This window comes from Podospora pseudocomata, chromosome 6 (genome assembly GCF_035222375.1).
Source record: "Podospora pseudocomata strain CBS 415.72m chromosome 6, whole genome shotgun sequence".
Classification (NCBI taxonomy): domain Eukaryota; kingdom Fungi; phylum Ascomycota; class Sordariomycetes; order Sordariales; family Podosporaceae; genus Podospora; species Podospora pseudocomata.
The window spans coordinates 1,533,270-1,560,677 of NC_085890.1; the positions used below are offsets into that span (position 1 = coordinate 1,533,270).

Here is a 27,408-nt window from a genome sequence, read left to right on the forward strand (position 1 = left end):
TTATGTTTAACTGCGAAGCAGAAGCTAGGGGTTAAACAGATTTCAAGTTGAGAATCCGTCACAAACAAAGACGCCTACATCCACGAAGAGACCTCACATCCTACCATATATAAGCCTCATAACTCCTCTAGTTCCGTACCCTACACACTGCAAAGTCCGATATATAAACCTACCTAATTCCAAGGTACCCAAATAGAATTATGTAGGTATATCAAATCTATCAAGTCATCCAAATTCATCGGAAATCCAGATTCGCCAGAGTTTCAGCTACGTCTGGTTTGCTTATTTGGACTTGTTTAGTATTAGCTTCGGCAGGTCTGATTGCCGGTTTGCAACTCAGACAACCTACCGGAAATGAAGCTTGGATAGCGTCTTAATAATGCTCGGATTTACCTCAAGTATGACAATGCGCCAATGCTGTTGTAGAAAATGATAGAGGTTTTGTTCATACTAAGACAGAGTTAATTATATATATAGATCTTCAAGCATGAAGGTACTCCTAAATATCTTCCTCGGTCTTAACAGATGTGTTAAAAAATGGAATGTCTTATAATATAACTTGTTTTATTTGTAGAATGATCTTGCAATTCTTGTTCAACGTTAAGAATAACCTTGATAAGTATTTTATTAGGGAAGAGTCTGGTGGAAGAAGCCACAGTGGCATCCCAAAGTATAGGTGCAAGATAGTTGATTTGGCAGAAAACTGTGGTGTATAGAGAAGGCTATGCAACATGCATGTATCTGTGCACCCCTGCCATTGGCATTGCTACTGCCATTGCGACTGCCTGGCCTCAACTTGCTTATCAGAGTCGTGGAATTATTTTACAATTAAAAGTAGCAGATATGTTGGAACTAACCAGGTGCTTATTTTCTAAACAACCCTTGGGGTGCTACGGTAGGTACTTAGTTTGAGTGTAAGGAGAAATAAGGCAAGCCGTCTTTGTGAACCTCGGCCGCTTGGCTCAGGCTTTGGTGAGGGCGAATCTGCTGTGGTTTGTGTCAGCCCCTGATTCTGGGTATCTAAGCTTAAACTGCTAACTGCTTTATTTGAGAGTTGATGTGATAGGTCAACAGTTACTCCAAGAGAAATGATAAGAATGGAGTGTAAGCCAAGCTCTGTGGGATTGAGAGTTGTGAGAGTGAAAAGGACAAGCTTGTGGTGGACGCTTGAACCACGTCAACCCCAGATCGGCGCCAGGTGGCGGCCTTGGCAAAAGCTTGTTCCGACAGGGGTCACAAAATGGGCAACGGTACCTGACTTACAGAAGAACTGTCCAATCATGGGGCGGTATTTGCTCCAAGAGCTTCACCAGGACGACAGACTTGCATGGATGGAGGGTTTGATGAATCTCATCGTTGGATTCACCGTTGCACCGTTGGTCTGCAAGAGGACAGTGGGAATACAAATCGGTTCTTTGAGAGACTGTGGGTGCGTGCGGTTGGGGGCCTCCAGGAAATGATCAGCTATGGGATGGATGGTGAGGTGAGGTGAGGGTTGACATCACTTCCTGCCGAGACCCAGCTCACATGAGAAACAGCGGCAGGTAACTCTTTCCCGGTATTGACTGTCATACTCCCCAGACCGAGAGTCTGCCTCCTTGGGTCGCCAAAACTTCGCTCATCACTGTCCCAGAAGCGCTGACATGAACCTCTGCGGACCGCCACCAACCTCGAGCTCTTGATATCTCATCCCGTCGCGATCCCTAGGCAACACCACCACATGGCAGTGCACTGCCCCTCCTCACCTCCACCCTCTTGGTTTCGCGAAACAGCTGCTACTGCCACGACACCACTTATCAAACACACCTATCAACTCCGGATCATCAAGGTGCTCATTCGTCTTTGCATCTCATGCTTACGCCCTCATATCCTTACCGCTGTGTTTCGTGAAGTTTCACTCTGGCCATAAGACCAGTTGACACCTTACAAGATCGGTCATTCGTGCGAGGCGGGGAGCACCAATCGCGCACTTATCTACATGTCCTCTTTCGCACCTTCGTAGCCAACAGTCGCTCCTCGTTTCCTGTGCACCGCAATCAATCTTGAGAGGACGCTCCTCCTCACCAACAACCAAATCACCCTCCACCAACCGCCAATCGCGACAACACCCCACCACAAAGCCGTTGTGCCTCCCTTGCACGGCGCCACCGATTCATCCTACCCAAACCACCGGGACCTCAAGCGGCGAGATTACGTCGTGAGCACGCCGACCAGCTCTAAAATACCAGATAAGCTTTCCGAGCCCCTCTCTCGACCCACTTCACCACAAGCGCGTGGACAATGTCTTGTAAGCACCCTTGATTCAGGGCGCCCCTTTCGCTCTGGTCGTTCTGCTTTCCCTGTTGCCATGCTTCTGTGTGTCTCTTGGCGATCTGCTGTCAAGGCCTCTCGCTGTACACAACGGCAAGCAGTGCTCAAAAACCGCAAGGAGACACAGCGTCTGCCTGTTCCAGGTCGAGTGACATGGCATTTCCCCCCAACCATGCCAAGCCAATCCCGGTTTGGGCCTTCATTGTGACACTGAGCCTTCACTAACCACACAATGTCTTCTTTTGTTTCTGCAGATAACGCCCACCAGACCAAACAAGCGGCACGCAACGTGGCCTGGCACAAGTCGAAGTGGAATATATTCCCGTACTCACGCAACAAATACACACATGACTCTACCAGCACTGCAGCATGGCAGTCGGCCAATGATCAGGATCTCGAAGGCCACCCGCTGGAGGGGTTGCCGATCGGACCGTCGGATGATCCAAGGACCCCGGGAATCCCGCTGAACGGCTTCGGGTCGACGAGCAGAAACATCAATGCATCGGGACGGGCCCCTGATACGGCTGATGGCCAGTTTGGAAGTGGTGAGACGTTTGTTGGCTCGAACCCTTTGTCGGCAGGGGAGCAGAAGGTCACTAGCAGTGCGCTTAACAAGTTACCAGCGATGCGCTGGAGATTCAAACGCAGTGTCACTGGCGATGCGACGACGACACCCGAGGGGGCTACTGCCGATGGCGTCAAGAAGAAGAAAAAGGAGTCGAGCAGTTTCTTCAAGCATGTCGAGCCTAAGGAGCCGTTCACGGTTAGGAACCAGATCCAACGGGTATTCTTCAATTCATGGATCAATGTGTTGCTGATTGCAGCACCGGTTGGTATTGTAATTGCCAATATTCACTCTGTCAGTAAGATTGCCGTGTTTGTGGTTAATTTTATGGCAATTGTTCCCCTGGCGGCCATTCTGGGGTTTGCGACGGAGGAGATTGCGTTCAGGACGGGCGAGACTGTGGGGGGTCTATTGAATGCCACCTTTGGGTATGCTATGTTGACTCCGCATGGCGCTTTGTGATATGCTGACCGGACATGATGACAGAAACGCAGTCGAACTGATCGTAGCCATCATCGCGCTTGCTGATCGTCAAGTCGTCATCGTTCAGACCTCCCTCATCGGCAGCATCCTCTCCAACTTACTCCTCGTCATGGGCATGTGCTTCTTCTTTGGCGGGCTGCGGAGACGGGAACAATACTTCAACACCACCGTTGCGCAAACTTCTGCCAGCTTGCTCGCCCTCGCCGTGGCCAGTGTGATCGTTCCGACAGTGTTTGACCGATCCAGCCAGTCGCCACAGAACGATGTTGCCAAGCTGTCTCGAGGCACTTCCGTCATTCTCCTCTTCGTTTACTGCGCCTACTTGTTCTTCCAGCTCAAGACGCACTCAATGGTCTTTGCCGAAGAAAGCCAGAAGGTTCAAGCCAAACCATTCACCCACCCCATGCGACGCAGCGTCCCCGAAGGCGCTGTCTCTCAGGGACTCGTCGCCCCAGCTGGCATTATCAGCGGTCATGGCTTGGGGTCAGAGCAATCCGAGAATGAAAAGATCCGGGAAATGGTGACCAAGCCTCCTATGAGGAGTGCTTCGGGAGCAACCCAAGGCGGCACCGTCAGTAATCCCGGCAAAGGCAGTGTAGAGGAAGACAACGACAAAGATGAGGTCACACTGCACTTTCTCGTTGCCATCGCCACCCTCGCGGGGTCTACGGTTGTTATCGCCATTTGTGCAGAGTACATGGTTGACTCCATCAGCGCCATCACCGCCAGCGGGGCTGTTTCTGAAGAATTCGTCGGCTTGATTCTTCTTCCTATCGTGGGCAACGCAGCTGAGCACGCCACTGCTGTAACTGTTGCCATCAAGGACAAGATGGATCTTGCTATTGGGGTGGCGGTGGGTTCGAGCATGCAAGTGGCGTTGTTTATCATCCCCTTGCTTGTTATCATTGGGTGGGGGATGGGAATCGATGCCATGACGCTGAGCTTTGATCCATTCCAGGTGGCGGTGTTGTTTGTTGCGGTCTTGCTGGTGAATTATTTGATAAATGACGGGAAGAGTCATTGGTTGGAGGGGATGTTGCTTATGTGTTTATATGCCATCATTGCGATTTGTTCTTGGTGTAAGTTTCCTCGCAGTGAAGAGTTTTGGACAGCAAATTGCTAACGTGGCCGTGTGTAGGGTACCCGACCGATGGGAGTAGTATTGCCGGAGGGGGGAATAACAGGACTTTGGGGTTGAGTCTTTAGGGGGGTGGTGATGGCAGGGGGTGGGAGGATGGGGTAACGCGATGATTTTTTCTTTTTAGTCTGGCTTGTAGAGTACTTGAGAGGACGGTTCTCCTAAGTATAAGAGAACAGCATAGAAGGAGGCGGCAGGGGAATTTTTATATGAGGAAGACTCGACACGAGATGATGAGGGGTTGATGTTGATAGGGGCATGCCCTAGAGAAAGTGATATTGCTGATGAAAGTTGGGGTGAATGTGTATGATTGTTGACTTGAGTCTTTCAAGATTATTGATATGCCGGTTGACTGCGCAGAAGGCCTATTTGCTACTTTGTCAAAGGATTTTGCAGTAGCTTTGAAGGCTTTCTGAGTCGCTTTAAAGGGGGTTTGAACAACTTTGAATGTGTTTTAGGTAGCTCAAAGGAATTTTGAGTAACTTTGAAGGAGCTTTGAGTAGCTTTGGAGGAGTATTGACTGTTGGTCTCCTTTATTTTCCCGATTGGTTCTTCTGCCCATAGTGTCTGAGGGGCAGTACTGCAACTTTGTAGCTTTAAATATTTAACGGGCAGGGTGATTCTCAAAATTTATCTTTGGTCTGAACTTTTGGTGTCGGTTGTCTGTCTTTTATCTCAGCTTCTAGATAGTCTTTTGTCTTAGCTTTTAATACCGGTTATCCAAGCCTAGAATGTTGTTTATGTTTATTTAGTCTAAGCCTTCAAGAGAGCTTCTGGTGGTGATGGTTTGTCTTTGGGATTTCTTTTGGGAGATTGTCTGCGTTGTTGAAGTGGTTATTATGTGTGAGATGATGTTGGCTAACGAGGTTCTGAGAGTTGGGGTAGAGTCTTGGTATTGGGGAGGTCATGGAGAAGGGGTGTGAGTTCTTTTTGGGAGATACGCTTGCGAGCAGCGAAAAAAGGCCGTCGTGAGAGGGCGCGTTTTTCTTGTCTTCACCTCGTTTGCTCACGTGGGGACAGAGTGTGGATCTTTCGTTTGCGAGTGTAACATGAGGAATATGTTTGAAGAGTTCACTATGCATATATGCGTGTGTGTATGTGGTAAAGTGCTATTGTGTATATAGTTTAAGTTGGTGGGAGAGCTGGGGTTTTGGCACTGGAAGTTGGCCACTTGATGGGTGACCATGAAACATACCTAGTGTCTTAACTGTGTGATAGTAGCAAAACATATTTGATGAATGGCTGGGTACTCAACATGGTGAGTTAACTCGCAATAGCTAAGATGGATTTGACGGTTCTTTAATACTGGGTCAGACAAACAAGGCCATTTGGATGAGATTGGTCTTTGAGATGAGATGTGGCTTCGGGATGAGATGTGCCTACTGGGATAAAATGGTGTAACTTTGCTTCACCATTAGTTGTAGGATGATGAACAAGCGCGAGTGAGAGAGCCACCGAGTCCATTCAGGGGTCATTGACCTTTGAGCCCCACAAACTGCCATCAACACATCTAGACTGCTGTCTGTCTCAGAGTACGCCGAAAACATAATGAACTGCAACAGAGAACTGATTGATACTTTTTGGCAATCTAGGGCTTTCATATGAGCGGTGTGACCAAGGCCGGCACCAAGTCAGATCTACCAAAGCCAAATCCAGACAAAAATCTGGATCTCTGTTAGATTCCTTTGAATTGATAGATTTGATATGTTTACATAACCCCGGGAAGAAGGGTTATAAGCGAAAATCATGACGGAGATCATGATGGAACATAGCTGGTCTCTACAAGAATAATGAACGGTAATCTACCAAAGCATTCGGAATCTCTTATCTAAGCTTTGGACGCATATAGTCTAGGCTTTACCTATATATATCCAAGCTTCATAGGTGTGTAATCTAAGCTTTCAGTGTCCATGATCTCAGCTTATGATTGCTTGCCCATCAAAGATGTTCTTTTTTCTTACAGACCGTTGAGAGCATTTCTTTTGATTTCGCTGGGGAGTAGCCAGATCGTTTGAATATTATTGGATATTTTTGCTCTCTTCACATGGTACCAGTTCAGCCAACGTGTCTAGAAAACGCGTTACTGTATGTATGCCTTGACCCTGGATTTCACCACTGCTGCGCCATCAGCAACCATGTTTGAAAATTTGTGAGTGGCCACATCATCAAGCTACCTTTTGTTCCAAGGAGGACGGTGTCCCAAGCCACAGCTTTGGTAGGGGTCTTGGGAGAGAGGCAGGGAGGCGCAGCCATAGATGCTCGGGTTCGCGCGAAGGCCAGTTGTTCATCAGTTGTCAGCAGATACGTTTTTTAGCCAGGAAAATTTGATTCCTGACAGCCACAAAACAAACTTTAAAGGACGTATTATCCCAAACCTGAGCAAATACCTAGGTTACCTTGGCTGAGAGACAGCTTTCTTCACTGACCCCCACACAGAAACGGTGCGTTACGACTGGGCAAGGACCTTACATTTGCGAATTTTCGCTCTCGCGTGTTATGACTCCGACATGTGAGCATCACTTGGAAGCCTGCCCCTCATGGCGAGCCGCGGTCTGGACAAATAAAGAAGACACAGCACGCATTCTGATCCCTACAACTTTTGTATTCAAATATGATGGCGCCATTTCTCCCCCAGTCGCCGAAATGGGGTGACATGATCGTCTTGGCGGAGAACTTTCGAGGTGTCAGACCCCCTGTTGGTCCTACGTCTCGTAAAAAAAGAAAAATTCGATCATACAGGCCATAAGCAGTGTTGATCAATGAGGCAAGTTATGCTCTTCTTCTGGTTCAGAACCGCTGAGCCCGCACACAACGCAAGTCGGGGGATTGCGGAGAGGCTTAGTCCCGCATCGTGACCAGAATTCGAACACCGAACGCGGCCCGGGACGTGTGCTCGCAGTGGCTTTCCGAATTTGCCCCTGTACTCCCGCGTGCTGGAACGGCGGGTCCCTCGGCGACGTGCTAGCCACTGAATGATGTCCAACATGCCTGACTTGAAGGTTTTTCTGTCTTCTTCCTCCATGATGGCTCGTTTGTTACTTACTTTTCTCAAATCCTTCCACCTGTTTGGGTTTTGGTCAGCTTGCACAAAACTTTTACACATAGTCATACGAGTAATCCTCACTGCTCACCTGTCGTTACCCCATAGCGCTCGACCATATTGCCCCCGTCAACATGACCATCACCAACCCACTCCCTTCCCCGCCAGCGTCTCCTCAAAAGCAAAGAGACAGCAAAACGAGCAGCACCGCTTCGCGAACCCGACACCATGAGGACAAAACTCCCAAAGACCTTTCCCCGTTCTCCTCTCGCAATATGTCGAGCGCGGAAGTATTCCAGAGTAGAAGACATGTTCTCGTGAAGACTGCTCGTTTGGCCAAAGATCTTCCAAAGTAACCCGCCGGCGTCTACGGCAGACGTTCCTATTTTGGCTCGGTCGACCAGAAGTCCGAACAACTTCTTGCAGCCAAGGGCAAGGCCAAACAGTATGCACGTCAAGTTGTGCCGACACCTTCCACCCAGAAGCCCAAACCGACACCAAGTGACCAAGAGTACAAGAATTCAAGGTGATCCCATTCGTTCAGCATCATGCAAGTTTTCCGGGACTTCAAAATCGTCTATATGCCGTTGTGTCATATTCTTCTAGCATCATCACTATACTTGAAGATGTTGGTATTCGGCAAGGTCGTGGATGCCATCGGTGCAGATCTCGTTTTTGCTTCACGTCGATCTCGGTGCCGGGGATCACCATTATGTAGAGAGTTGTTGGTTTCGAGGGCTGTTGACTTCAAAAATCATTCCCTTTCTTCGACATATCTTCGTTTTCTTTCCCGACGTTAGATGGAGGAATACACAACGCAAGATAGGCGGCATCAACATACCCGGGAGGTTGGTCCCTTTTTTGGGATACACATGGAGTATATTGATGGCCAAGGTGGAGAGAATAGGGGGTAGCTCGTCTGTATATAATGGCCAAAGATGTTGGAGGCAGGGCCATCGGATGGTTGCTAGACAGGGCGCATCTCTGTAGATAAAGAAGAGAAGAAGCACATCCATATTATGCCGGTTGATCACTAAGCCATCTATTTCCTGCATATTATACCCACCATTGCCCAAAGCCTTGCTGCAAGTTCAAAATAGTTCGAGTATGGTGTGTGATTGATATCCACAAATGAGAAAGATGCCGTCCCGCCCGGAGGCTGCAACCACCACCATGCGCCATTTTTGTTGGTTGTTCCCGCAGCCTTGTGGGATCAAACACTCATTCTTCCCAACGACATCATCGCAACTACTACTAACTAGATCTCCGAGAGTCAAATTGGATGCGCACACTTGATTAAGTCTGTATCATATCTCTTCTTGGCCATTGATGACACATTGAAGCATGAGCGCTAACGCACATTCCAGGCTATTGTACTCATTAGGAGGAATTGCTTTCTCCCATCCAGGCCTCATTCCGCTCTCTCTGCGTTGTCTTGGTTGAAGAAATCTCACCCTCCCAAGGTCGGATCAGTCAACATGCAACATGGCTTGCATGCCTTCAGCGCCCATCATAGGTGGTCGATTGAGCAGCATCTGCCGGAGTAGCCTGCTGGGCATACGTTCACCACCTGGAGATGGAGCGCCTTGGTGCTTGAGAGTATATTGGCGAGCACGAGGCTCTGGATAACCGATGATGGGTCTGTGAGATAACAGCCGTGGCAGTTTCTCTGGATGTCATGAGGTTTGGCTGCCATTAAGCTACCTCCCGCGGGGACCGCGTAGCTCTCTCCTTCACGGCTTCTCTCTTTCACGACATCATCGTAAAGGAGACAGAAAGATATACTGGCGATCATGGAGTTAGACAAACTTGATCTGGAGAAAGGGTTGTCCATCCAGGAAGTCACGAGTAAGTACAAACAACTCTTTATCGGCCTGCATTCTCTACCAGACCGTAAGGCTCTGAGGGCTGCCGTCTTTCTCACTAAGCAGTGATGGTAGCCCCATAAGCAACACGGAAACCCTGAATAGCTCAGATTTTCCCTTCCCAGAGGCTGGAGGGGACGACAGCGGTGGTAAGTATACTCCCTGGTCTACCTTGCACACCCACCTGCCTGGTTGCAGGCTGACTCAACCCAGAACAACCGTTCGTACGCACTCAGATTGCAGAAGAGAGACAAGGATGCCGAGAGTGGCTCTTTTTCCCTGCCTGCGAAGCACAGTTCTCCTTCATTTTGGACCACTGGGCGGCCAAGTCCAAAGAGACCTTCCAAGAGGTGAAGGAGTTGGAGAAGGAGACCCGAGCACAGGGTCAGGATGACTATAAGAAGTGCCTGACGAAAAATGCTCTTGGTCGGAAGAAGCAGGAGCTTGTCGACAGGCTTACGATGGAGTGTAAGGAACTCGGTATGTCTTATTATTTTGTAATCTGGAGCAGACTGTCAGAAGAGACAGGGCTAACCCACGATGGTCTGTATAAAGGGACGGTTTTCACACTCGCCAACACCATCATGCATCAGCATTCGTCCAACCAGACCCTGACAGCAATACTATCTCTGGTGTTGGGACAGAGGATGGGACCCTGAGAACTCGGGCTGTGGATTGCTTCCTGAAGGCTACTGGTCTCTGGGCCCACGGCCCAGCGCCATCGACGACTTTGTGGTTTCCGCCGCAGAGACATTGAGCAAAGCAGGTTCTAGCATCAAGGTAATTCTGTTCTAGTTGACAAGTCTGGTTCCACAGATCTTGAGATGCTAACACTGTATGTTCTACCAACTCTTTTCTCCTCCGCCAACCAGAGCCAGAGACCCGAAAGTCATTTACAATGAGCTATCCCACCTTCCGCATCCTATCACATCTCTTTATCGTTCTTATGGCAGTGATCTTCTTCTTTCTTCTTGTTATAATAATGTACCTAGTGCCCATGAAGAAAATTGACAGTGTGATGGTTCCCATAGCCTTCAGTCTCTTATTCTGCGTTGGGTCGTTCTACTTTGGAGGTGGAAGCGGCGGGCTGCAGTCAGACCACAAGTTCCTGCTTCTCTTTGCGTATACCAGTGTGATGGCTACTCTGCTTTCCAACTTGGCACATAATCAAAAAGTTGGGGTACCTGTTGCGGACTGATTGATCTTTTTGTGCATGTGCATGTGGTGCTGGTGCCTAGCGGAGGCTTTGCAATACCATTTACTTCTCTCTTTGTCATGACGAGTTTAATGAGCTGTTAAAGTAATCCATAGTTGATGGAAAGCAGTTACCAACCACCTACTCAGGCGTTGCAGATACTTGGTGGCTTTCTTGAATCTATCTTCAAAGACTTGTCAGATAAATTAGTACTAGGTGAAGGAATGATATTCTCTTCATATTTCAGCTAGGTAAATAATAGATCCTGTGAGTACCTACTTAGAAAGCTTGGATATAAGACTAAGAGTTGCGATAAAAGTACGGGGGAGTCAGGATCCTTGGTAGATAAGAAAGGGGTTGAAATTCCCCCTTCATACTTGAGTTATTACACCATTTAAAATCCTATCCCAACTCTAGATAAAACAATCCAAGCCTTCACCACCCTAATGAGACCTAAGCCTTAATAACCTTCCACCTAAGCAATAGTTAGCCTTTATCTAGATATTTACCATATTTAATCCTAATACTTACTCTCCTCAATCTAAGCATCTACTATATTTAATCCAAGCATTAAGGGTCCTCAATCTAAGCATTAACTGTCCTCAACCCAAGCATTGACGGTCCTCAATCCGAGCTTCATAGACTAGTATACCATGAACAAAAGTGGTATTAAAACTCGACTAACCATTCCCAAAAAACTCGTGTACCACAACACAAAGTTATAGAGGTGAGAAGTGCAACAACGAAACCCAGAGAAAAACGCCCAGAAGTGGAAGAAGAAGAAAAAAAAAGAAGAGAAAGATATCGAAACTACAAAAGCATACTCAACAAAGAGGCTATATCAGCACGTGTAATTCTGTACACCCAGCCCCAACCCCAAGCCAGCCAACCAACCAATCCCTCCCTAGAGATATATCCCTATCCCATGTCCTTATTTCCCATTTTCTGCTCTTCGTTTCCCTGTTTACAATCCCAAGCAAAACAACACTTGAATAGATCCCCTCCGTTTCCCTCAACACACACACACTCACACACAAGAACTCCAACACCCCCCCCGCGAAAAGAAAAAAAATCCCTGCTTATGTCCCCCCCTAAGCAGCACTAGCACTCACACTCCCCTCCCTCTGCCTCCTAACAATATAATAAGTAATCAGACTCTTCGGATCCTCCCTAACCCCCTTAACCGCCTCCCAAAACCTCCCCTCCCCAACCCTTGCATGCATCACCACACAAAGCAACACCGCATCCATCCTCACCGCGCTCTCCCCACTCTCCAGACACTTCGCCGCCAGCCCCGCCAGCGCCTCCAGCTCCCCCTCACTAGGCACATACCCCTCCCCCCTCTGCTCCATCATCTCCTTCAGCACATGCAAGCCCATGCTCACAACCCTACTATCCCTCTCCGCGTCATCCACATTCAACCCCTGCATCATCCTCGCCAACACCATCACAATCTCCCCCGCATCCCCCAACATGACCAGCTCACCGGCCAGCAACTCCAACCCACTAACCATGTGCGTCCTCCCGTCGTAACACGACCTCGCCCTGAGCAAACTCTCCAATCCCCGTGAGACGTGAGGCTGAAACCTCGCTCTCATCTTCTTGAGCATAACCTTGATCGTGGCCAGCACTTGAGCCTTGACATCCTGCACCTTTTCCGGCGCAAGGTTCGGCAGAGGCGACTCGAGGTACTCAAACAGCCCAATCAGCAGGGCATCAAACTTCTCGTCGGTGATCAAGCCCTTGTAGTTGTTGCTGTCCCTGATGATGGATTGCAACTTGCGGAACCCGTGCACGTCCAGAGCCTTGGCCTTCACCTTAGTAATTCCGCTCTCCAGCAACCGCGAGTTTTGCTTGATTTTCTCGGGGGACATGACACTGCCCTTACTGATGTCGCCATTCTCGCCGGTGCTGACAATGACCGGGGCCGGGCGGAGCAGTGTAGCCGCGTCTTCGTTGACCGGCTTGTCCTCCAACACGGGTGCCTCAAAGGTAGGTTTTGGCGGAGAATGTTCCGCCGTGAAAGGGTCCTCATACACCTTTAGGGTAGTCGGGCTCGTGGTGGTGGAAACTGGCTCGACGATCTGAGGGGCGGGACTAGGTGGTTTTGATGTGGGAAGAGGGAGCTCAATCTCTTCGTGATCATCGACAGACGGGACTGCAAACTCCTCTCTTGTCCGAGAGGGTGTATCCGACAAACTGGGAAGGGTTTCCACAGACTCTAGGGGGCTTGGCTCATAATGTCTATCATGGGGTGGTGTGTGTTTGGCCACGGATATCGTAGGTACACTCAAGTCCACTGTACTTGCTCTCGGGCTACTGAATAGGGGTTGACCAATCCTGGAAGGCGTATTGCGCAGCGATGCAAATTTGGGAGTTCCTGCTCTGGCGGGTGTTGGAAGATTCGACTCGGGCTGATTCGGACGGGTCGGCTTAGGGAGTGTCCGTTTCGGAGAGGATGATATGGATTTTGGGGTAATTACTGACTTTGGCCTTCGGGAATCCGGCGGGCTGGTTTGCTCGCTGGAGGCTTGGTCGTGACTTCGTACCGAGTAGGGTCCTGCAGTTGCTGGCCTAGGAGCAACCTCGGGTCTCTTACGCCCGGGTCTCATGGGTGCACCAGAAAGTCCACCAGTGGTTGACTCGGGTCGCGTGCGGATAGCCATTGGCTTGGGTGCTGTTGCTGCGGGAGCTTCAGAGGATCCTGTGGCCGTTCTGACCGGTGAGAAATGTGCCATGGCCGAACCAGGCCGTGTGGGGGGGTTCTTGGTGGAAGTCCCCGCCATAGCCTTCTTTTTGGCCATGATCGCGTCGCGAATGCTCGGTCTTGGTGCCTCCATTGTACTCTTAGACAAACCGAGACCTGGTCGAGCTCCGCCTGCGACTGGCTGTCGCTTGACAGGGTTGGGATTGTTGGCGTCGTTTCTCAAGAGCTTTTGCGCTGTTGCGTCGAGCCCATCCATGATAACCTCTGCCCTCACAGGCCAGATGGCATTGAACTTCCAGAACGTCGCGCGAGCCTTCTCTCTTACTCCTGGGTTAGCATCCCCGAGACCCTTCTTGATGCACTTCTCAATGACCTCCAGGCCTCCCGTATGTTCCACATGATGCTTATGATGTGCTTCCTTGACCAAGATGGTCTGAAGCCACCCGCAAGCGTAGAGTCTTGGCTGGACGTTCTTGTCCTGAGTCGCAAACCAGATATGTTGCATTATTCTTGGTGTCGTTGTAACATTGGAGATGATGGCATCGACCGTCATGTTTGCTTGTTGACTGGCCAGTTTCTTGGTCGAGGCGGCAAGCTTGATGAACGTTTGCATGAGTATCTCCACCATAGGATCGATTCCTGGGCCAAACGCCCTCGCCAAATCCTGAATAAGATTGCATCCATGGGTGCACAGGCTCGTCCTTAGCGAGGTAACGGCCTTGATCATCCCGTCCAAGAGTGCCCGAAGCCCATCAAGGAATCGTTCAGTGAAGTCTTGCGGAGCATTGCCAGCGACAAGTTTGCGAAGCTTAATCACGTTCTTTTCTCGCTCCATCCAATTCTGCTCTGTCTCCCTGCCCTCGAAATGGGCGTGCATGTCTCGTAGTATCTCGTCCAGCTCGCTCTTCGTGTTGACGTATGACGGCTCCACCGGGTCCGAGGTCTTGGAGCTATCGGGAGCTGGAGTAATCGGGCGGTCGATGGCATGGGAGGATGCGCTGGCTGAGAGGGCTGCACGAGAGGCTGGGCGAGAAGCAGGACGAGGGTGATGCTCGTCTATCGAATCTGCTTGTGAGGCTGACGCAGAACCGGTAGGGATGAGCTCTTTTACGATCGCTTGCTCGATAGCTGGTCGAACTTTGCAATTCTTCAACTGCCTTTTAAGATCCGATTTGGCCGTATTGGGGGCGTTTCTGGTCAAGTCAGCTTATATCCTATACTTGATAGCTTGTGGGCATACCTGAACAATTCGATGACAGTGGTCTTGGCAGTGTCGCGAACAGTGGCATCCGCGTCCTCGAGCAAATCCATCAAAGATGGCACATAGCTCCTAAACGGCATGCTACTCTCCTGGTGCATCTGAAGGAGCCAGTGCAAGCTTGACTCCTTTGCCCTTGGGTTCTTCCCGGTCATGGCCAAGTTGCGTACTGCGCGCTCGACTTGTTCAGGTGCCACCTTGTATATCGTGACAAGAGCCTGTGTCGCGATATATCGAATCTTATCTTTATGATCGCCCAGTTTCTCAGCCAGCAGCGGCAATGTCCCTGTGCGCGCAACCTCCTTCGACAGGCCCTTGGGATCTTGCTTTCTCAGTCGGGTGAGGAGATGGTTGAAGGTGCCAAACCCAGCATTAACGAGAACGCCATGTTGAGAGCTGGACGCAGATCGGAGGGCATCGAATAGTGGCGCGATACATGGCTCGGGGATGTAGTGCGACTTGATGCAGGACTTGGCTACGTTGATGTGTTGAATCTTGGTGTCGACAGGGGCGTCGGTGCGCAGGATATTGGTAAGGTCGATGACCTGCTGCTCAGAGATTGGTTCCGCCATATCCTCCAAAGCAGAGGATTTCAGGTGTGATTGCGATAAAATGGATGGAGGAGGTTGTCGAGGTTGCGGGACCGGGTCGAGGTGGTATGATTAAAGGTCGGTCGCTGTGGTAGGTTGCGGAAAGTGGCAGAAAGAAAACAAAACAAAAAATGAGCTGCTTATTAAGTTGCCGGCCCAGGGTTTTATCAGCAAGCTTTCGCGACAGGATGTCGGCAGTCGCGCCCGTTATGGGGCTCCAAAGACGCGCAATCGCAGGGTCGACAGAGTACACGCGGACCTCGACTTGAAGCTTCGCTGCCGTTCCTTGTGGTGGATTGCTCAGGTAAATTTGGCTCGACGTTGATGAGGAAGGGACACAGACCACAATTCTGTTTGCGGGATGTTCCTCTGCAGCTTTTCGTCACCCCTTGCCCGCGCCAAGTGGAGCACGGGCCATGCAAATGATTGCTGTCAGGGGTCTCGGCATCCTCAATTCCCCGCAGTTCCCCACCTCCTGTTACTATTTCCCCACCTCTTATCGATATGCCCCGCCTTCTAGAACACCACGCTGTCGGTGTTGGTGCGCAATGTAAGCGGCACCTCCCTGCATACAGCTGTACCCGATATAAGCTTGAGCTGGGAATAGCTTCTACCAAATGCCATTGTTTATTTTCTCCCAAACATCATCCTCCCCTCGTTAAACCGCAATCATGACCTTCTACGAACAAACCCCAGTCCCCAGGCCCATCACCATCCTCGAACCCCCCATCTCCCGCCCATCCGACGCCCCATCAGCAACCCAATCTCCCATCCCAATCCACCCCCCTAGGGACACCACCCCCAATGACCCCAAAAGAACCACCATTTCCTCCCCCAAACCCTTCCCCCTCCCAACCCTCCGCCTCGAAAACCGCAACCTGAACCACCCCGCCTCCGCCCTCCTCTTCACCTCCATCAACCCCGCCACCGTCCTCCCCGACTGCCTCCAAAACGTCCTCCGCCTCCTCTACCACACCCCCTCCTCCCACTCCTTCACCCCACCGCCAACCCGCTCCGTCACCCTCATATTCCGTGACATGGACGGCGTGGCCTACACAACCGGCACCGACCTCGACCACGACCACAAAGAAATCCACTTCAACCTCAACCACATCTCCAACGTAGCCTCCCGTCCCAACAGCCCAACCCGCGTCCGTGACGAGATCATCGGCGTCATCACCCACGAACTGGTCCACTGCTACCAGTGGGACGCAAAACACACTTGTCCAGGGGGGTTAATAGAAGGGATTGCTGACTGGGTGAGGCTGAATTGTGATTTGTCCCCGCCGCATTGGAAGAAGGAGGTTGATGGCGGTATTGGCCCCCCCCCCCTTTTTCCATTTCAGCCCCCTCTTCCTTTTTACCCCCTAATCCAACCCCAAATCACCGCCCACCCTTACTAATATACCTAAAAAGCCTGGGACAGAGGCTACCAACATACAGCCTACTTCCTCCAATACCTCGAAGACATCTTCGGCAACAGCACCATCCGCCACCTCAACGACCACCTCCGCCACCACAAATACCACCAGGACTCCTTCTGGGAAGAGCAATTCGGGCTTGGGGTGGAAGAGTTATATGAGGGTTACGTCCAGCATCACAAGGAAGAGGAAAGGAAGAATAAGAAGAAGCAAGACGACCTTTGACTGTAATCCCCCGCAGCATATCTATACTATACGAGTTACGAGACACGATGATACCTACGAAGATATCCTCTTTATTTTGGCAATATTCTGCTATATTTCTCAAAAAAGATAGCACGGGCCTATAGTCACCCCTAACAAGAACACCCAAGCCTGACAACCCATTTCCCTGTTATGAAAACCGTTCCCAACGCCCAAAACACCAAACATATATAATGCAAACCCAAAACAGGAAGAAATGGTCGGTGGTATCGCGGGTATACATCCATAGACCCCGTATAAACATCATCAAGCACATCAACCGCGCCTCCTCTAAGCCCGAGCAACGCTCTCAGTCTCGCTAATCACACTGCCAACCTCGGACCAGCTACCAGGAGTGGCGATCCCATCGTCACTATCGCTCATGACGCCATAGTCCCCATCCTTGGAGGAAGCAGCATCAAAGTTGACATCAACGCCAGATTCAGCGATAGAGGCAGTGTCATCGCTAGGCGTTCTCTGTCCTTGGCTGAGGTACTCCCCATCAGACATCGGTGGTTCAGGCGTAACAGGCAGAGGCGAGTAAAACCCAGTGTTGGACTGAGCCCACGCCTGAATCGAGGCATAGGCATCAGACTGGGTGCTGCTGTAGCTGGCAGACATGTCTTGCTCCTCCTCGCGGCCGATGGTCTCGCTGCGGGTGGTGGGAGTGTGAGTCCCATCCTCGGTCTTCTCATAGGCGTCAGGAAACTGATCACGGAGGCTGGTATCGTTGGATTGCGAGTCGAAATCAAAGAGAACTTCAGGGTTGGTAGCAGCAACAGCCTTTTGCGCGGGCTCAGGGCTCTGGGTGCGGGGAGTAGCGGCATAGATATCGGATACGGTTTCGTCATGATCGGGCTTTAACAAATTGGCGGCTTCCGTCTCGTCGATGTGAGGGCGCTCTTCCAATTCGATACCGTGCTCATCAGCAAAGGGGTTGTAAACCATTGCAGCATTCAGTCCGCGCACGCCTTCGAGGTTGCCACGGCGTCTAACCACATTGTTTGAATCATTCGCTGGGTTGGCACCAGTGTTGTAAACCAAAGTACCGCGTTCACCAGAGTTGTCAGGCCGTAAGAAGTCGTCAAAGGTAGGAAGGCGAGGAGTGGGCGATTCGGCCGATTGTGACTGTTGTTCGTTCCGGCGAGCGTTCCAATACATCAGTTCCTCTCGTTGTCTCCTCCGCGTTTCGTCGTCAGCATCAACATTGTGAGATTCGTAGAATCCGTGAGCGTCTTCTGGGCGGTTGAAACGGGGCTGTCGGTTGTCTGGGTCGAAGTCGTCACCGAGAGAGCGGAGGGCGATGGCGATGCGTCTACGTAGGTCCTCGGCTACGCGGCGGACCTCGGGGCTTTCATAGATAGCTACAGCTACGGCTGCAGCTACGCCGACAGCAGCTATGCTGACTGAAGCAAGCAAGGCGTGGTTAACAGGGGGCATGTTCGATATCTGGTGTAAGGATGATTGGGGATTGAAGAAATGCGATAAGCGGAGTGATAATGATAAGGTAGAGAGAGTGGGGCAAGATCAAGCGCTGGGAACTTCTCGACTTGGAAACCTTGAAGATATTCTTCGCTGCCTCCTTCTCACTGACAGTTGCTGAATGAGAAAGCAACAATACCAAACCCGAGAAAGATTCAACAGAGATCAAGTATCCCAACAATTAAAATGAGCTGCCTCGAGGCTTGCGTGTCGTCTATTCGCCACTTGTCACGGGAGTGGCCAGTGCTGACCTAAACCTCAGGCGACAAACAACGACGGTGATTCGCACTGAAGAATTGGCGATGCAGACAAGGGTGCGGGGAACACAACGCAAAAGACAATGCTGTGGTTTTTGGCGGGAGAAGGCTAGTAACAATAACTTACCTTTGGCCGCGATTGGCAGTGGCATCTTTGGAGAGAAACGGCTTCAATCTCCAAAACCTGCTGGCGACGGGTTTGTTTGGCGGGTAGAGGGTGATGGAAGAGGGAAAAAGGTAGTCAAAGGAAAGTGTCCCAGATAACTGGAACTGGGGAGCGGCAAAGCAAGTTTGCGCACGCACGCTCGGTGAACAGTAACTCCCTCGCCCCTGGAAAGCTTACGTAGAGTGCAGGCGGGCGGGTAAGGCGGACCGGAGGCGCACCTCCATGGCAGGGCAGTGGGAAACTCAGTTTAGTATTCCAGGCACGGGCTCGGGGGCTTCCCCTCACTTTAAACTCATTCAACCTTAGCGTTTATGAGCAGCTGATTCGGTGCTCCAGATTTTGACACGCTGGACAACGATGAGAGGTCAATTCCTACAAGAACGGCATTCCGGTCCAGCCAGTTGTTCATGCAGCTGCATAGAATTGACGGATGACCGCCGATAGCATCAATGCTCAGTTTAGCAAATCAAGGAGTTTAGAGCCTCGTCACCGACTCAGAAACTCTCCCGAGTACTGGCCTGATTGCGTGTCAGCCTCGGATGTGGCGCAACTGGGCGTTACTGTAGATGATTGGCTACACCACCACCACATTGAAACGCATAATGTTGATATGGAGTTATGACAGCCCAAGTGACCAGCGTATGAATTGCAGTTAAGTCGTCGATTCTGGGAATAAGAAGTAAGTTTTGGCTATTCGAGGGATTCTCTTTGTCTTCGGATCTGAAAGAGAAGTCTCCACACATTCTCTCAGCCTTGTAAGTGGACATCTCAAGATAAGGTAGGAACTGGATAACTTAACCCTGCTTTTTACATAAAAACTAACCCAGCTTCATTGACTTACAGTCCAAACATTAGATATTTGAAATCGCAACTTTATATATCAATCGTCCTGACTCTACCTACACAGATGCCGTTCTAGTATATGATGTCCCAGACCTAGCTTTGTGTGTTTATTGTCTTAACTTGACTGGAAATTCTTTATGATATAGGAAAGGGTCTTAATTATCTCAGGTAGTCTTTTTTGCCAGCTTTACTTTATAAGGTTTTAGCTTTCTTAAGACTTAATTCCAACTTTGTGTATCTCAATCTCAGCCTAATCCCAACTTTCTCTATCTGAATCCCAGCGTAATCCCCGCTTTATAGATATACCTGTTATATATACCTATGTAAATAGTCTTAACTTTTTTGAAACTTGAGTGGCATGAACTTTATTTATTCTTTTTCTTAGCTTCATATACCTCTATTCTCATCTTTAGTACCTCAACCTCGAATCCAAGCTTTATATTCTATATTCTAGCTTTTCCTAGACTCAGTCCCACCTTTGAATGTCTATTATCTTAGTTTTACATAGCTTCAGTCCAAGCTCAGTCCCGACTTTATATGTCCATAATCTTAGCTTCATATAACTTCAGTCCCAGCTCTATCCCATCTTTATACAGAGGTATCTTAGTACATATAATCTTCAAATAGAATCAAGAGCGTCACTGAGCACAGGTTTGCACAGGTCTGTACAGACTTGAATTGTGTTTGAGCTAGGTACGAGAGTACATCATACGTATATTTGAAGTTACCTAGCTAGCAGACCACCCCAGCTATCACCAGATAACACGATGTTGAATCGTGAACTTGTCCACCTCAGATTGTAATCCCTATCCAAAATCCACCAAGTTACTTGTAATGCTCGGTATGATGCGTGAATTCTCATCTCAGTAATGGCAGTGATCATCACAGCATTCGCACTTTCCGCATGTCCACGACGAAGAGCAGTGTTTTCACGCACTGTTGTGCTGGATGATTGGGGCCGAAAGAGGACCCAGCAACTCCTAGTGGTCATAACTAGAGATGGACTAGGGGCTAGGACAACATGAATTTGATGTATGGATGAATGACTTACGAAAACTTCTCCAGCATACTATTCGCAGTTATCCTCTCCATGCTGCCCATCCAACGACCAGCTAACGAAGAAGTCGGCGTGGGACATGATGATGGGTATAAGTTCTTCAACTTACTTGTAAGTACAATTGGAGCTTCCAGAGTACTCAAACCGGGGTGTACATACCAGTGAGTTTTGAGAGAGTTGTAGGGAACAGGTCAACCGTCTAGTTGGACTGTTGTTTTTGAAATTGATGCTTGGAATGATAGAGTTCAGGTCATCTCCATCGCATCCGAAGGCCTCTATTTATGCTTGGTCCAGTGTTCTGCAAGATCGCCCTCAGGCATCCAGGTACAACATACTTCGGTTTCGGTTCTACACATTGTACACCTGGAGAAGGCACAGAACTACCTTTTGCAGCCACTGTCATTATTCTGGTTGCTTCACAACCAACGATTTGGTGTTCGACCGCTGCTCCTTGATCAGGTGGCCTGGTGCCAAGGGCTGTTGGCTGTATTCATCCATGATTATCATCTTTTGCCTCGCTTGCAAAGATAAGAGTTCACGACAAGGCAACGGCGGTCATAGGCTGTCGATAGGGCGCACTGTGTGCAATGCAAGGAAGCGCCTATCCATCCTTGTGTAAAGCCGCATCGAGGCGGGGTGCTTCAAGCTAATGCACAGAAACACATGTACGGTAGTCATATATAGAGAGCCTTGTGACGGATCAATAGTGGCCAGTTCCCCGAAAGCTGAGCGTAACAAGCAATATCTCGTATGCTCTGTTGTGGTGTCTGGTAATGTGTTGCCATTATCTCAACCAATTATTGGGCGTATGTGATGCGAGGGGCTGCGCCATTCACTGAGGTCTCAACATGGTATGACTAGGCAGCCTGACGCTTGTCACTGCCCCTTGTGGCTAGGTGGGCGGGTAATGTGAATTGATGTCTAAACTAGAACTGAGTACCATAAGAAGGGACCCTACCTGTTGAGGCAGGTAAGCATGAAGAAATAGCTTTCCAATAAAGAATTTGCCATATCAGTGCAGCCCTATAGTATAACATCTGCTTACAAAGACACCAACAACATGCCCACATCCACCCAGCCTGCCGAGTTTCTGATGCTGCAAGAAGCCCTGCCACTCCGCCAATCCATTACCTGAGAGTCCTCCAGATATAACCATAAACGAGATATGTAGCAATGTTATCCTGAAGGAGAAACTGGATGGCCCAGGTTCTCTTCCCTTCCTTGAATTGGCATTTCTTCATGCTCAGAATACATCATGCTAACTAATCTGGCGGTAGGACCAGTCGTGGTAAGCGATTGCATCCTGCAAACCTAGCAACCTGAAACGGTCTCCATTAGGGATGGATGTTGAGGAATGGCTGAAGGTGGCCATAAATCAAAGGTGGGGTTGGAGAAGATGTGGTTCTTGGCAAGCAATGGAGATAACCGGAAACAGATCAAACTTCAAGAAGAACCGAACCAGAAGCTTTGCGATGAATTGAGGCGAATAGCTATCTACCTATCTTGGAAAAGAGCCATGGCTATATACCTACTAAACAACATGCTGAACTACTAGGTAGTTAGAGTATGGTGCCGACTGAGCATCTATTAATCACAGACCAACTCTCATAGAAGAGAATAACGTACATTATAAGCGAGTGACCCATATAAGCGAGTGACCCATATAAGCGAGTGACCCATATAAGCGAGTGACCCACTTCCTTCGTGACATGACACCTTCGCACTCAACAACAATTTCCTCAACCATCCAAGATGCCTTCTAATTCAAATGAAGCCCACATAATTTTAGCCCTCCAAGCGCTTCCAAACGACAAGAATATAAGCGAACGAGCCGCAGCTAATATCTATGGAGTAGATCGTAAGACTCTAGGGCGTCGGCGCGCTGGCTGGCCTGCACGACGCGATACTACGCCCAAATCGAAGAAGCTCACTCAATCCGAAGAGGATGCTATTGTTCAATACATTATTGAGCTATATGCGCGAGCTTTTCCACCAAGATTACGTGGTGTAGAAGATATGGCCAACCAACTGCTACGCGTCTCGGAGGATCACTTACTGTGCAAGATGCACACGATCTACTGGATAACAAGGCCGTGGGTGGAGAGGGAGTGCAAGAAACGCAGCCGGATGGTGGTGGTGCAGGGGGGTCTCATACGAAGGTTCGGTGCTGTGGTGTGTGCGGCAAGCCTGGCCATAACGCGCGCACTTGCCAGGAGGCTGGGGAATCATCTGATTCAGCCGTTTCTAATATAATTGTAGTTGCTTCCTAGTGTTGTTGCGGTATAATTGAGGATAGTTTGTTACGGTGTGGTGGGAAGTGGGTCACTCGCTTATATGGGTCACTCGCTTATAATGTACGTTAACCTTTACTGATACTTCTCAAGGAATCGGAGCTCAGAGTAGGTACTATGCTACGTCACTGGAGTCCGTTGTGGATCAACACTAGAAGCTCTAGAACAGGGGGATTTGGCAGGAGAGCGGGCTTGTGGAGAAGCGGTTCCTGGGACATCCCATGGGAGAATCTCAACAGGCGTCCTGCCAGGGCTGATGCCCAGAAATCAAACAAGCCTACAAACCACCAGACGACAAGCGACGAGCGCTATTGCTACAGAGCGGGATTTGCTTCCTAGAAAAAGAGAAAGATCCCAAATATCTCATGCCATGAGGTGTTTTTTTGGACAGCTAGGTATTTTATCCACCTTCCGAAAGATCTGAGGGTCTGGGACTGGTTTGCCCGCCCGGAAAACTGCTGCCATTCGGGAGCCCCAGTTAAATTGTTCGGGGGCTGACCATAGGGTAGGCCAACCGCACTTGTCAAGAAGAGTTTGCTTGAATGCTTCCATCTCATGAATATCGTCTACTCCGTACTTCCATCTGAATACTATTACCTTCATCTGCTTAACACGACGTCAACAATCACCACCCAAACATATTGTCCACCAACGTATAGGCACCCGGAAATAAAGCCTCCGAAGCTCCAGCTGTTTGAGCAATTGGCCCCTATCTGGTAACGGTTTCCTTTGACCAGAATACTGCCAAGTGCGGTGAATGAGGGGGGTAAGATTGCTCAGGTGAGTCACTCCTGCCTCGAATTGCCAGACAACAACTTAATCAGGGACAATCGACTAGCCAGATTTATTTTCGCATACTCCCCTTCTCACCTTTTTCACCAAAAGTACACTCATTCCCTTCTTCCGGACGAGTACTTCTTAATGCTGACAATCGTAACAATTGTAGCTGTTACCTGGTCGAACTCTTCCCCTCACCTTGACAAAGGTGCAACCACCGTTGGTTTTATTTCACCCTTTTTCTTCGATGCTAACGGTTTCAACAGTCACCCACACACAGCATGGCTTCCAACGCTCGTAAACAGCCAAAATGGACCCCCAAGCCCATGACGCTCGGCTGCCCCTATTGAAGATCTACAACAGCTTAACGCGGACCAAGAATGACTTCATTCCAGTTGATTCAACAGGGGAAGTCGTTACGTGGTACGCCTGCGGCCCTGCAGTGTACGAAGACGCCCATCTGGGCCACGCCAAGAATTATGTGTCGACCGACATCATTCGCCGTATCATGAGGGACTATTTCGGCTTCCGAGTCAAGTTCGTCATGAATACCACCGATATCGACGACAAGATTATCCTCCAGGCTCGTCGTCAACACCTGCTAGCGCGATTCAAGCATCAACATGCTGAGGAAGAGACGGTTAGTGAGACGGTTCTGGCTGAGGTGAAGGCCGCATTTCTCCAATATGTTGGCAAGAATCTGCCGTCGTTGCCGGGGGATATGAACCCAGAGAGCTTCGCCGAGGAAGTCAACAAGGCGTACAAGGAAACGCTACAAAGCTAGAGTGTTACTGTCGAGGATTTGCTGCTCAGGGCGCATATTGGGACAGCACAGTTGGCTGTCGAGGCCCTCCAAAACCCTGGAACAGCGTCTGAGTTCTTCGCCAAAGCAGACGATGTCCTGCTGCCATATCTGGATGCATTGCATGGTGCCTCTATCGACCCGAACAATCATCAGGTTTACCTGGAGCTGAGCCAGAAATTCAAGCGCCGCTTCTTCGAAGACATGGATGCGCTGAACGTCCTGCCTCCCGATCAACTGACACGTGTGACCGAGTATGTCAGACAAATCGTCGACTTTCTAGAGAAGATTGTGGCGAATGGTTTCGGGTACGCTACCCCCGGTGGTTCCGTCTACTTCGATATCGACTCGTTTGAGAAAGCTGGGCATATCTACTCCCGGCTAGAACCATGGAACAAGAACGACCCTGCCCTTTTGGCTGATGGCGAGGGGTCGCTGTCCAAAGGAGCATCTATGAAGAGGAGCCCGAATCATTTTGCCCTGTGGAAGGCCAGCAAGCCAGGCGAACCAGCCTGGGATAGCCCGTGGGGTCGTGGGCGGCCTGGGTTGTACATTGAATGCTCTGCCATGGCGTCGGAAGCGATAGGGAAGACGATGGATATCCATTCTGGAGGGGTTGACCTTCGTTTCCCTCACCATGACAACGAGTTGGCACAGTCAGAGGCGTATTGGTCGACTCCGGACTGCCATGTGCAGTGGGCAAACTACTTCATTCATATGGGTCAACTGAGGCAAGTGATAGCACCAACGACTTCAGCGACACAGCGCAGCTAACTGAAAATAGGATCCGGGGCTTGAAGATGAGCAAGAGTCTTAAGAACTACACAACTATTCGAAGTGTGCTCTCCGAGAAAGACTGGACTGCTCGGTCTCTCCGAATCTGCTTCCTTTTGATGCCTTGGCAGGATGGTATTGAGGTGACGGATGAGCTCATGAAGGCGGTAATTGGGTGGGAGGGCAAGCTTAATAATTTCTTTTTGAAGAGCTTGGATCTGTCAAAACACACTCGTCCCAATGCCGAGGGTCAAGATATTGGGGTTGCTGACCAGCAGTTGCTGAAGTCTCTGGAGAAGGCGAAGGCCGACGTCGACAATGCGCTCTGCGATTCCTTCAACACCTCCGCTGTGATGAGAATCCTCTCTGATCTTGTCACCGAGGTGAACTCAGCCGAGAAGCTTGCCGACGAAACAGTCCTCTCCCTGGCGCGCTGGGTTACTCGCATTGTCACCATCTTCGGCCTGGATCCTGAAGGGGATCTCACCAATTCAGAACGTATAGGGTGGTCCGGACTCGATATTCCGGCGCCAGCAAAGCCTTACATATACCCTGCATCGCAATTGCGTGACAAGGTCCGAACCCTAGCAATCGGCTCGGCGGTCGATCATGATGCCATTTCCAAGCTCGCTGATGAGGCAACCCTCGCCACCCCTACCTTCATCGACACTTCAGAGCCTTACAGTCAGGTGCTGCAGGAATTCCGCAAAAACGTTAAAGATTTGGCAGCTGAGAAAGCACCGGCCAAGGATTTGCTTGTCTTGTGTGACCAGCTTCGCGATGTGCACCTCTGGAACCTAGCGATATATCTGGAGGACCGCAATAGCGCTCTGCCTCCCTTGGTGAGGCCTCTCGATAGGTCCCTCATAGAGGCTCGCGCAGAGCAAGAGTCCCTTGCTATCGCCAAAGCCAAGGCCAAGCTGGAGCAGAAAGCAAAGGAGGCTGAGAAAGAGAGGGAGCTGCGGGAACGTGCCAAAATCGATCCTGTGGCAATGTTCAAGGCGTCTGAGTATAAGGAATGAGATGATAGTGGCATTCCTACTTTGGATGCCAAGGGGGAGGTCATTTCTAAAAATAGGCGCAAGAAGTTGGTTAAGGAGTGGGAGAAGCAGAAAAAGTTGCACGATGATTGGCTGGTAACCCAGTAACTGGCTTAGGTAAGGGCTGGCTCCTTTTTTTTCCTCCGTTTTTTCCTCCGTCTTTCCCTCCTCCAGATATTACCACTCTACAAAGGTTGGAAGAGATGGGGGTTATGTACACATAGGATATCGTCGCAGAAGGGGGGGGCGGGTTTCAATAGAATAAGGGCTCCAGACAAATTGTTTAGGGCGTGTGTTGCACTGCTAAGAATGCCACCGAAGAGACCCATTTTAAAACATACACCAAGATGCAAAGACCCAGTAAATCACGGATCCTCCTTACTCAGCCAGTTCCAAATCACCTCCGTTTCTTCCATTCATAATATAGGAGTATAAGAAGTTTGGACTGGGGAAATAAAAGTTGGGACGAGAAGGGATAGAAGTTGGGATTGGAAGATAGAAATGCTGGGATTAGAAGGGTAAGATGCTGCGATTGGAAGATGGTGATGCTGGATTCGAAAGGTAAGATGTTGGGATTGGAAAGGTGAGATGCTGAGATTGGAAAGGTGAGATGTAGGGATTGGGGGGGTGAGAAGTTGGGACTATATGGGTGAGAAGTTGGGACGAGGCTGGGATAAAAGTATTAGGGGTAATGTATACACTTAGCGTGTACAATACACACACCCAATAGGCAGGGCGATGCCTCCTCTCCCCTATTTGTTCTGACAATAATTGGGGCGAAACTCCAGAAAGTTGTGGTGAATGAAATAGCTATGGCTGGAGCTTTACTATACTTACCATAACTGAAAGCTGGTAAATGTGGGAGTTTTGGCGACCAAGAATTCTCTGGATGCTTATTGGCCTACTCCTTTGTTTGGAGTATTCCCTCCTTTTTGGGAGATACGGGTGAAAGACCACGAGGACGACTTCGCTCCTGCCTTTTGTGGCAATGGCAACCACAGTCAAAGGTATCTTGTGCCGTTGATCTTTTAAAACATAACTCTTGTTAGTAAGTCTTTGTGATAAGAAAAGAGAGCGTTCGACACCTCGTAGTACAAGATGGAA

At 49.7% G+C, this 27,408-nt stretch overlaps 7 protein-coding genes across 7 annotated transcripts; 4 read left to right on the forward strand and 3 right to left on the reverse strand.

Annotated features, from left to right (window-relative positions):
• Window positions 1-1,283: 1,283 nt before the first annotated feature.
• Window positions 1,284-4,982, forward strand: QC762_602790 (uncharacterized protein). Its single transcript, XM_062891967.1, has 5 exons — window positions 1,284-1,488; window positions 1,539-2,287; window positions 2,565-3,303; window positions 3,362-4,437; window positions 4,497-4,982. Exons 2-5 carry the CDS (start codon window positions 2,281-2,283, stop codon window positions 4,562-4,564), a joined length of 1,890 nt encoding a protein of 629 aa, XP_062740515.1. The 5' UTR covers window positions 1,284-1,488; window positions 1,539-2,280; the 3' UTR covers window positions 4,565-4,982.
• A 2,099-nt stretch (window positions 4,983-7,081) lies between these two features.
• On the reverse strand, window positions 7,082-8,657 carry QC762_0093790 (uncharacterized protein). Its single transcript, XM_062884087.1, has 3 exons — window positions 8,378-8,657; window positions 7,628-8,321; window positions 7,082-7,558 (listed from the first exon to the last, which is right to left on the reverse strand). Exons 2-3 carry the CDS (start codon window positions 7,845-7,847, stop codon window positions 7,545-7,547), a joined length of 234 nt encoding a protein of 77 aa, XP_062740516.1. The 5' UTR covers window positions 7,848-8,321; window positions 8,378-8,657; the 3' UTR covers window positions 7,082-7,544.
• A 120-nt stretch (window positions 8,658-8,777) lies between these two features.
• On the forward strand, window positions 8,778-10,599 carry QC762_602785 (uncharacterized protein; the record flags this gene model as incomplete). Its single annotated transcript, XM_062891966.1, is given in 7 exon segments — window positions 8,778-8,836; window positions 8,904-9,384; window positions 9,507-9,550; window positions 9,638-9,881; window positions 9,957-10,035; window positions 10,046-10,181; window positions 10,276-10,599. 6 exon segments carry the CDS (start codon window positions 9,330-9,332, stop codon window positions 10,597-10,599), a joined length of 882 nt encoding a protein of 293 aa, XP_062740517.1. The 5' UTR covers window positions 8,778-8,836; window positions 8,904-9,329.
• A 331-nt stretch (window positions 10,600-10,930) lies between these two features.
• On the reverse strand, window positions 10,931-15,771 carry STU1 (suppressor of tub2 mutation). Its single transcript, XM_062891965.1, has 2 exons — window positions 14,544-15,771; window positions 10,931-14,496 (listed from the first exon to the last, which is right to left on the reverse strand). The coding sequence occupies exons 1-2, from the start codon at window positions 15,131-15,133 to the stop codon at window positions 11,688-11,690; spliced, it is 3,399 nt and encodes a 1,132-aa protein (XP_062740518.1). The 5' UTR covers window positions 15,134-15,771; the 3' UTR covers window positions 10,931-11,687.
• QC762_602770 (uncharacterized protein) lies at window positions 15,628-16,957 on the forward strand. The gene is made up of 2 exons (XM_062891964.1): window positions 15,628-16,465; window positions 16,568-16,957. The coding sequence occupies exons 1-2, from the start codon at window positions 15,823-15,825 to the stop codon at window positions 16,795-16,797; spliced, it is 873 nt and encodes a 290-aa protein (XP_062740519.1). The 5' UTR covers window positions 15,628-15,822; the 3' UTR covers window positions 16,798-16,957.
• On the reverse strand, window positions 16,873-19,167 carry QC762_602760 (uncharacterized protein). Its single transcript, XM_062891963.1, has 2 exons — window positions 18,682-19,167; window positions 16,873-18,221 (listed from the first exon to the last, which is right to left on the reverse strand). The coding sequence occupies exons 1-2, from the start codon at window positions 18,704-18,706 to the stop codon at window positions 17,107-17,109; spliced, it is 1,140 nt and encodes a 379-aa protein (XP_062740520.1). The 5' UTR covers window positions 18,707-19,167; the 3' UTR covers window positions 16,873-17,106.
• A 4,831-nt stretch (window positions 19,168-23,998) lies between these two features.
• Window positions 23,999-26,526, forward strand: QC762_602750 (uncharacterized protein; the record flags this gene model as incomplete). Its single annotated transcript, XM_062891962.1, has 3 exons — window positions 23,999-24,447; window positions 24,475-25,185; window positions 25,275-26,526. The coding sequence occupies 3 exons, from the start codon at window positions 23,999-24,001 to the stop codon at window positions 26,284-26,286; spliced, it is 2,172 nt and encodes a 723-aa protein (XP_062740521.1). The 3' UTR covers window positions 26,287-26,526.
• Window positions 26,527-27,408: the final 882 nt, after the last annotated feature.

Coding starts and splice junctions, on each gene's coding strand:
- QC762_602790 (XM_062891967.1), top strand. Junction 3,304..3,361: donor CTATTGAATGCCACCTTTGG/GTATGCTATGTT, acceptor ACATGATGACAG/AAACGCAGTCGAACTGATCG. Junction 4,438..4,496: donor CATTGCGATTTGTTCTTGGT/GTAAGTTTCCTC, acceptor GGCCGTGTGTAG/GGTACCCGACCGATGGGAGT.
- QC762_0093790 (XM_062884087.1), bottom strand. CDS start 7,847: ATGTCTTCTACTCTGGAATACTTCCGCGCTCGACATATTGCGAGAGGA.
- STU1 (XM_062891965.1), bottom strand. CDS start 15,133: ATGGCGGAACCAATCTCTGAGCAGCAGGTCATCGACCTTACCAATATC. Junction 14,497..14,543: donor ACTGTCATCGAATTGTTCAG/GTATGCCCACAA, acceptor TGACTTGACCAG/AAACGCCCCCAATACGGCCA.
- QC762_602760 (XM_062891963.1), bottom strand. CDS start 18,706: ATGCCACTGCCAATCGCGGCCAAAG. Junction 18,222..18,681: donor ACTGCCAATCGCGGCCAAAG/GTAAGTTATTGT, acceptor TGCTTGCTTCAG/TCAGCATAGCTGCTGTCGGC.
- QC762_602770 (XM_062891964.1), top strand. CDS start 15,823: ATGACCTTCTACGAACAAACCCCAGTCCCCAGGCCCATCACCATCCTC. Junction 16,466..16,567: donor GAAGAAGGAGGTTGATGGCG/GTATTGGCCCCC, acceptor ATACCTAAAAAG/CCTGGGACAGAGGCTACCAA.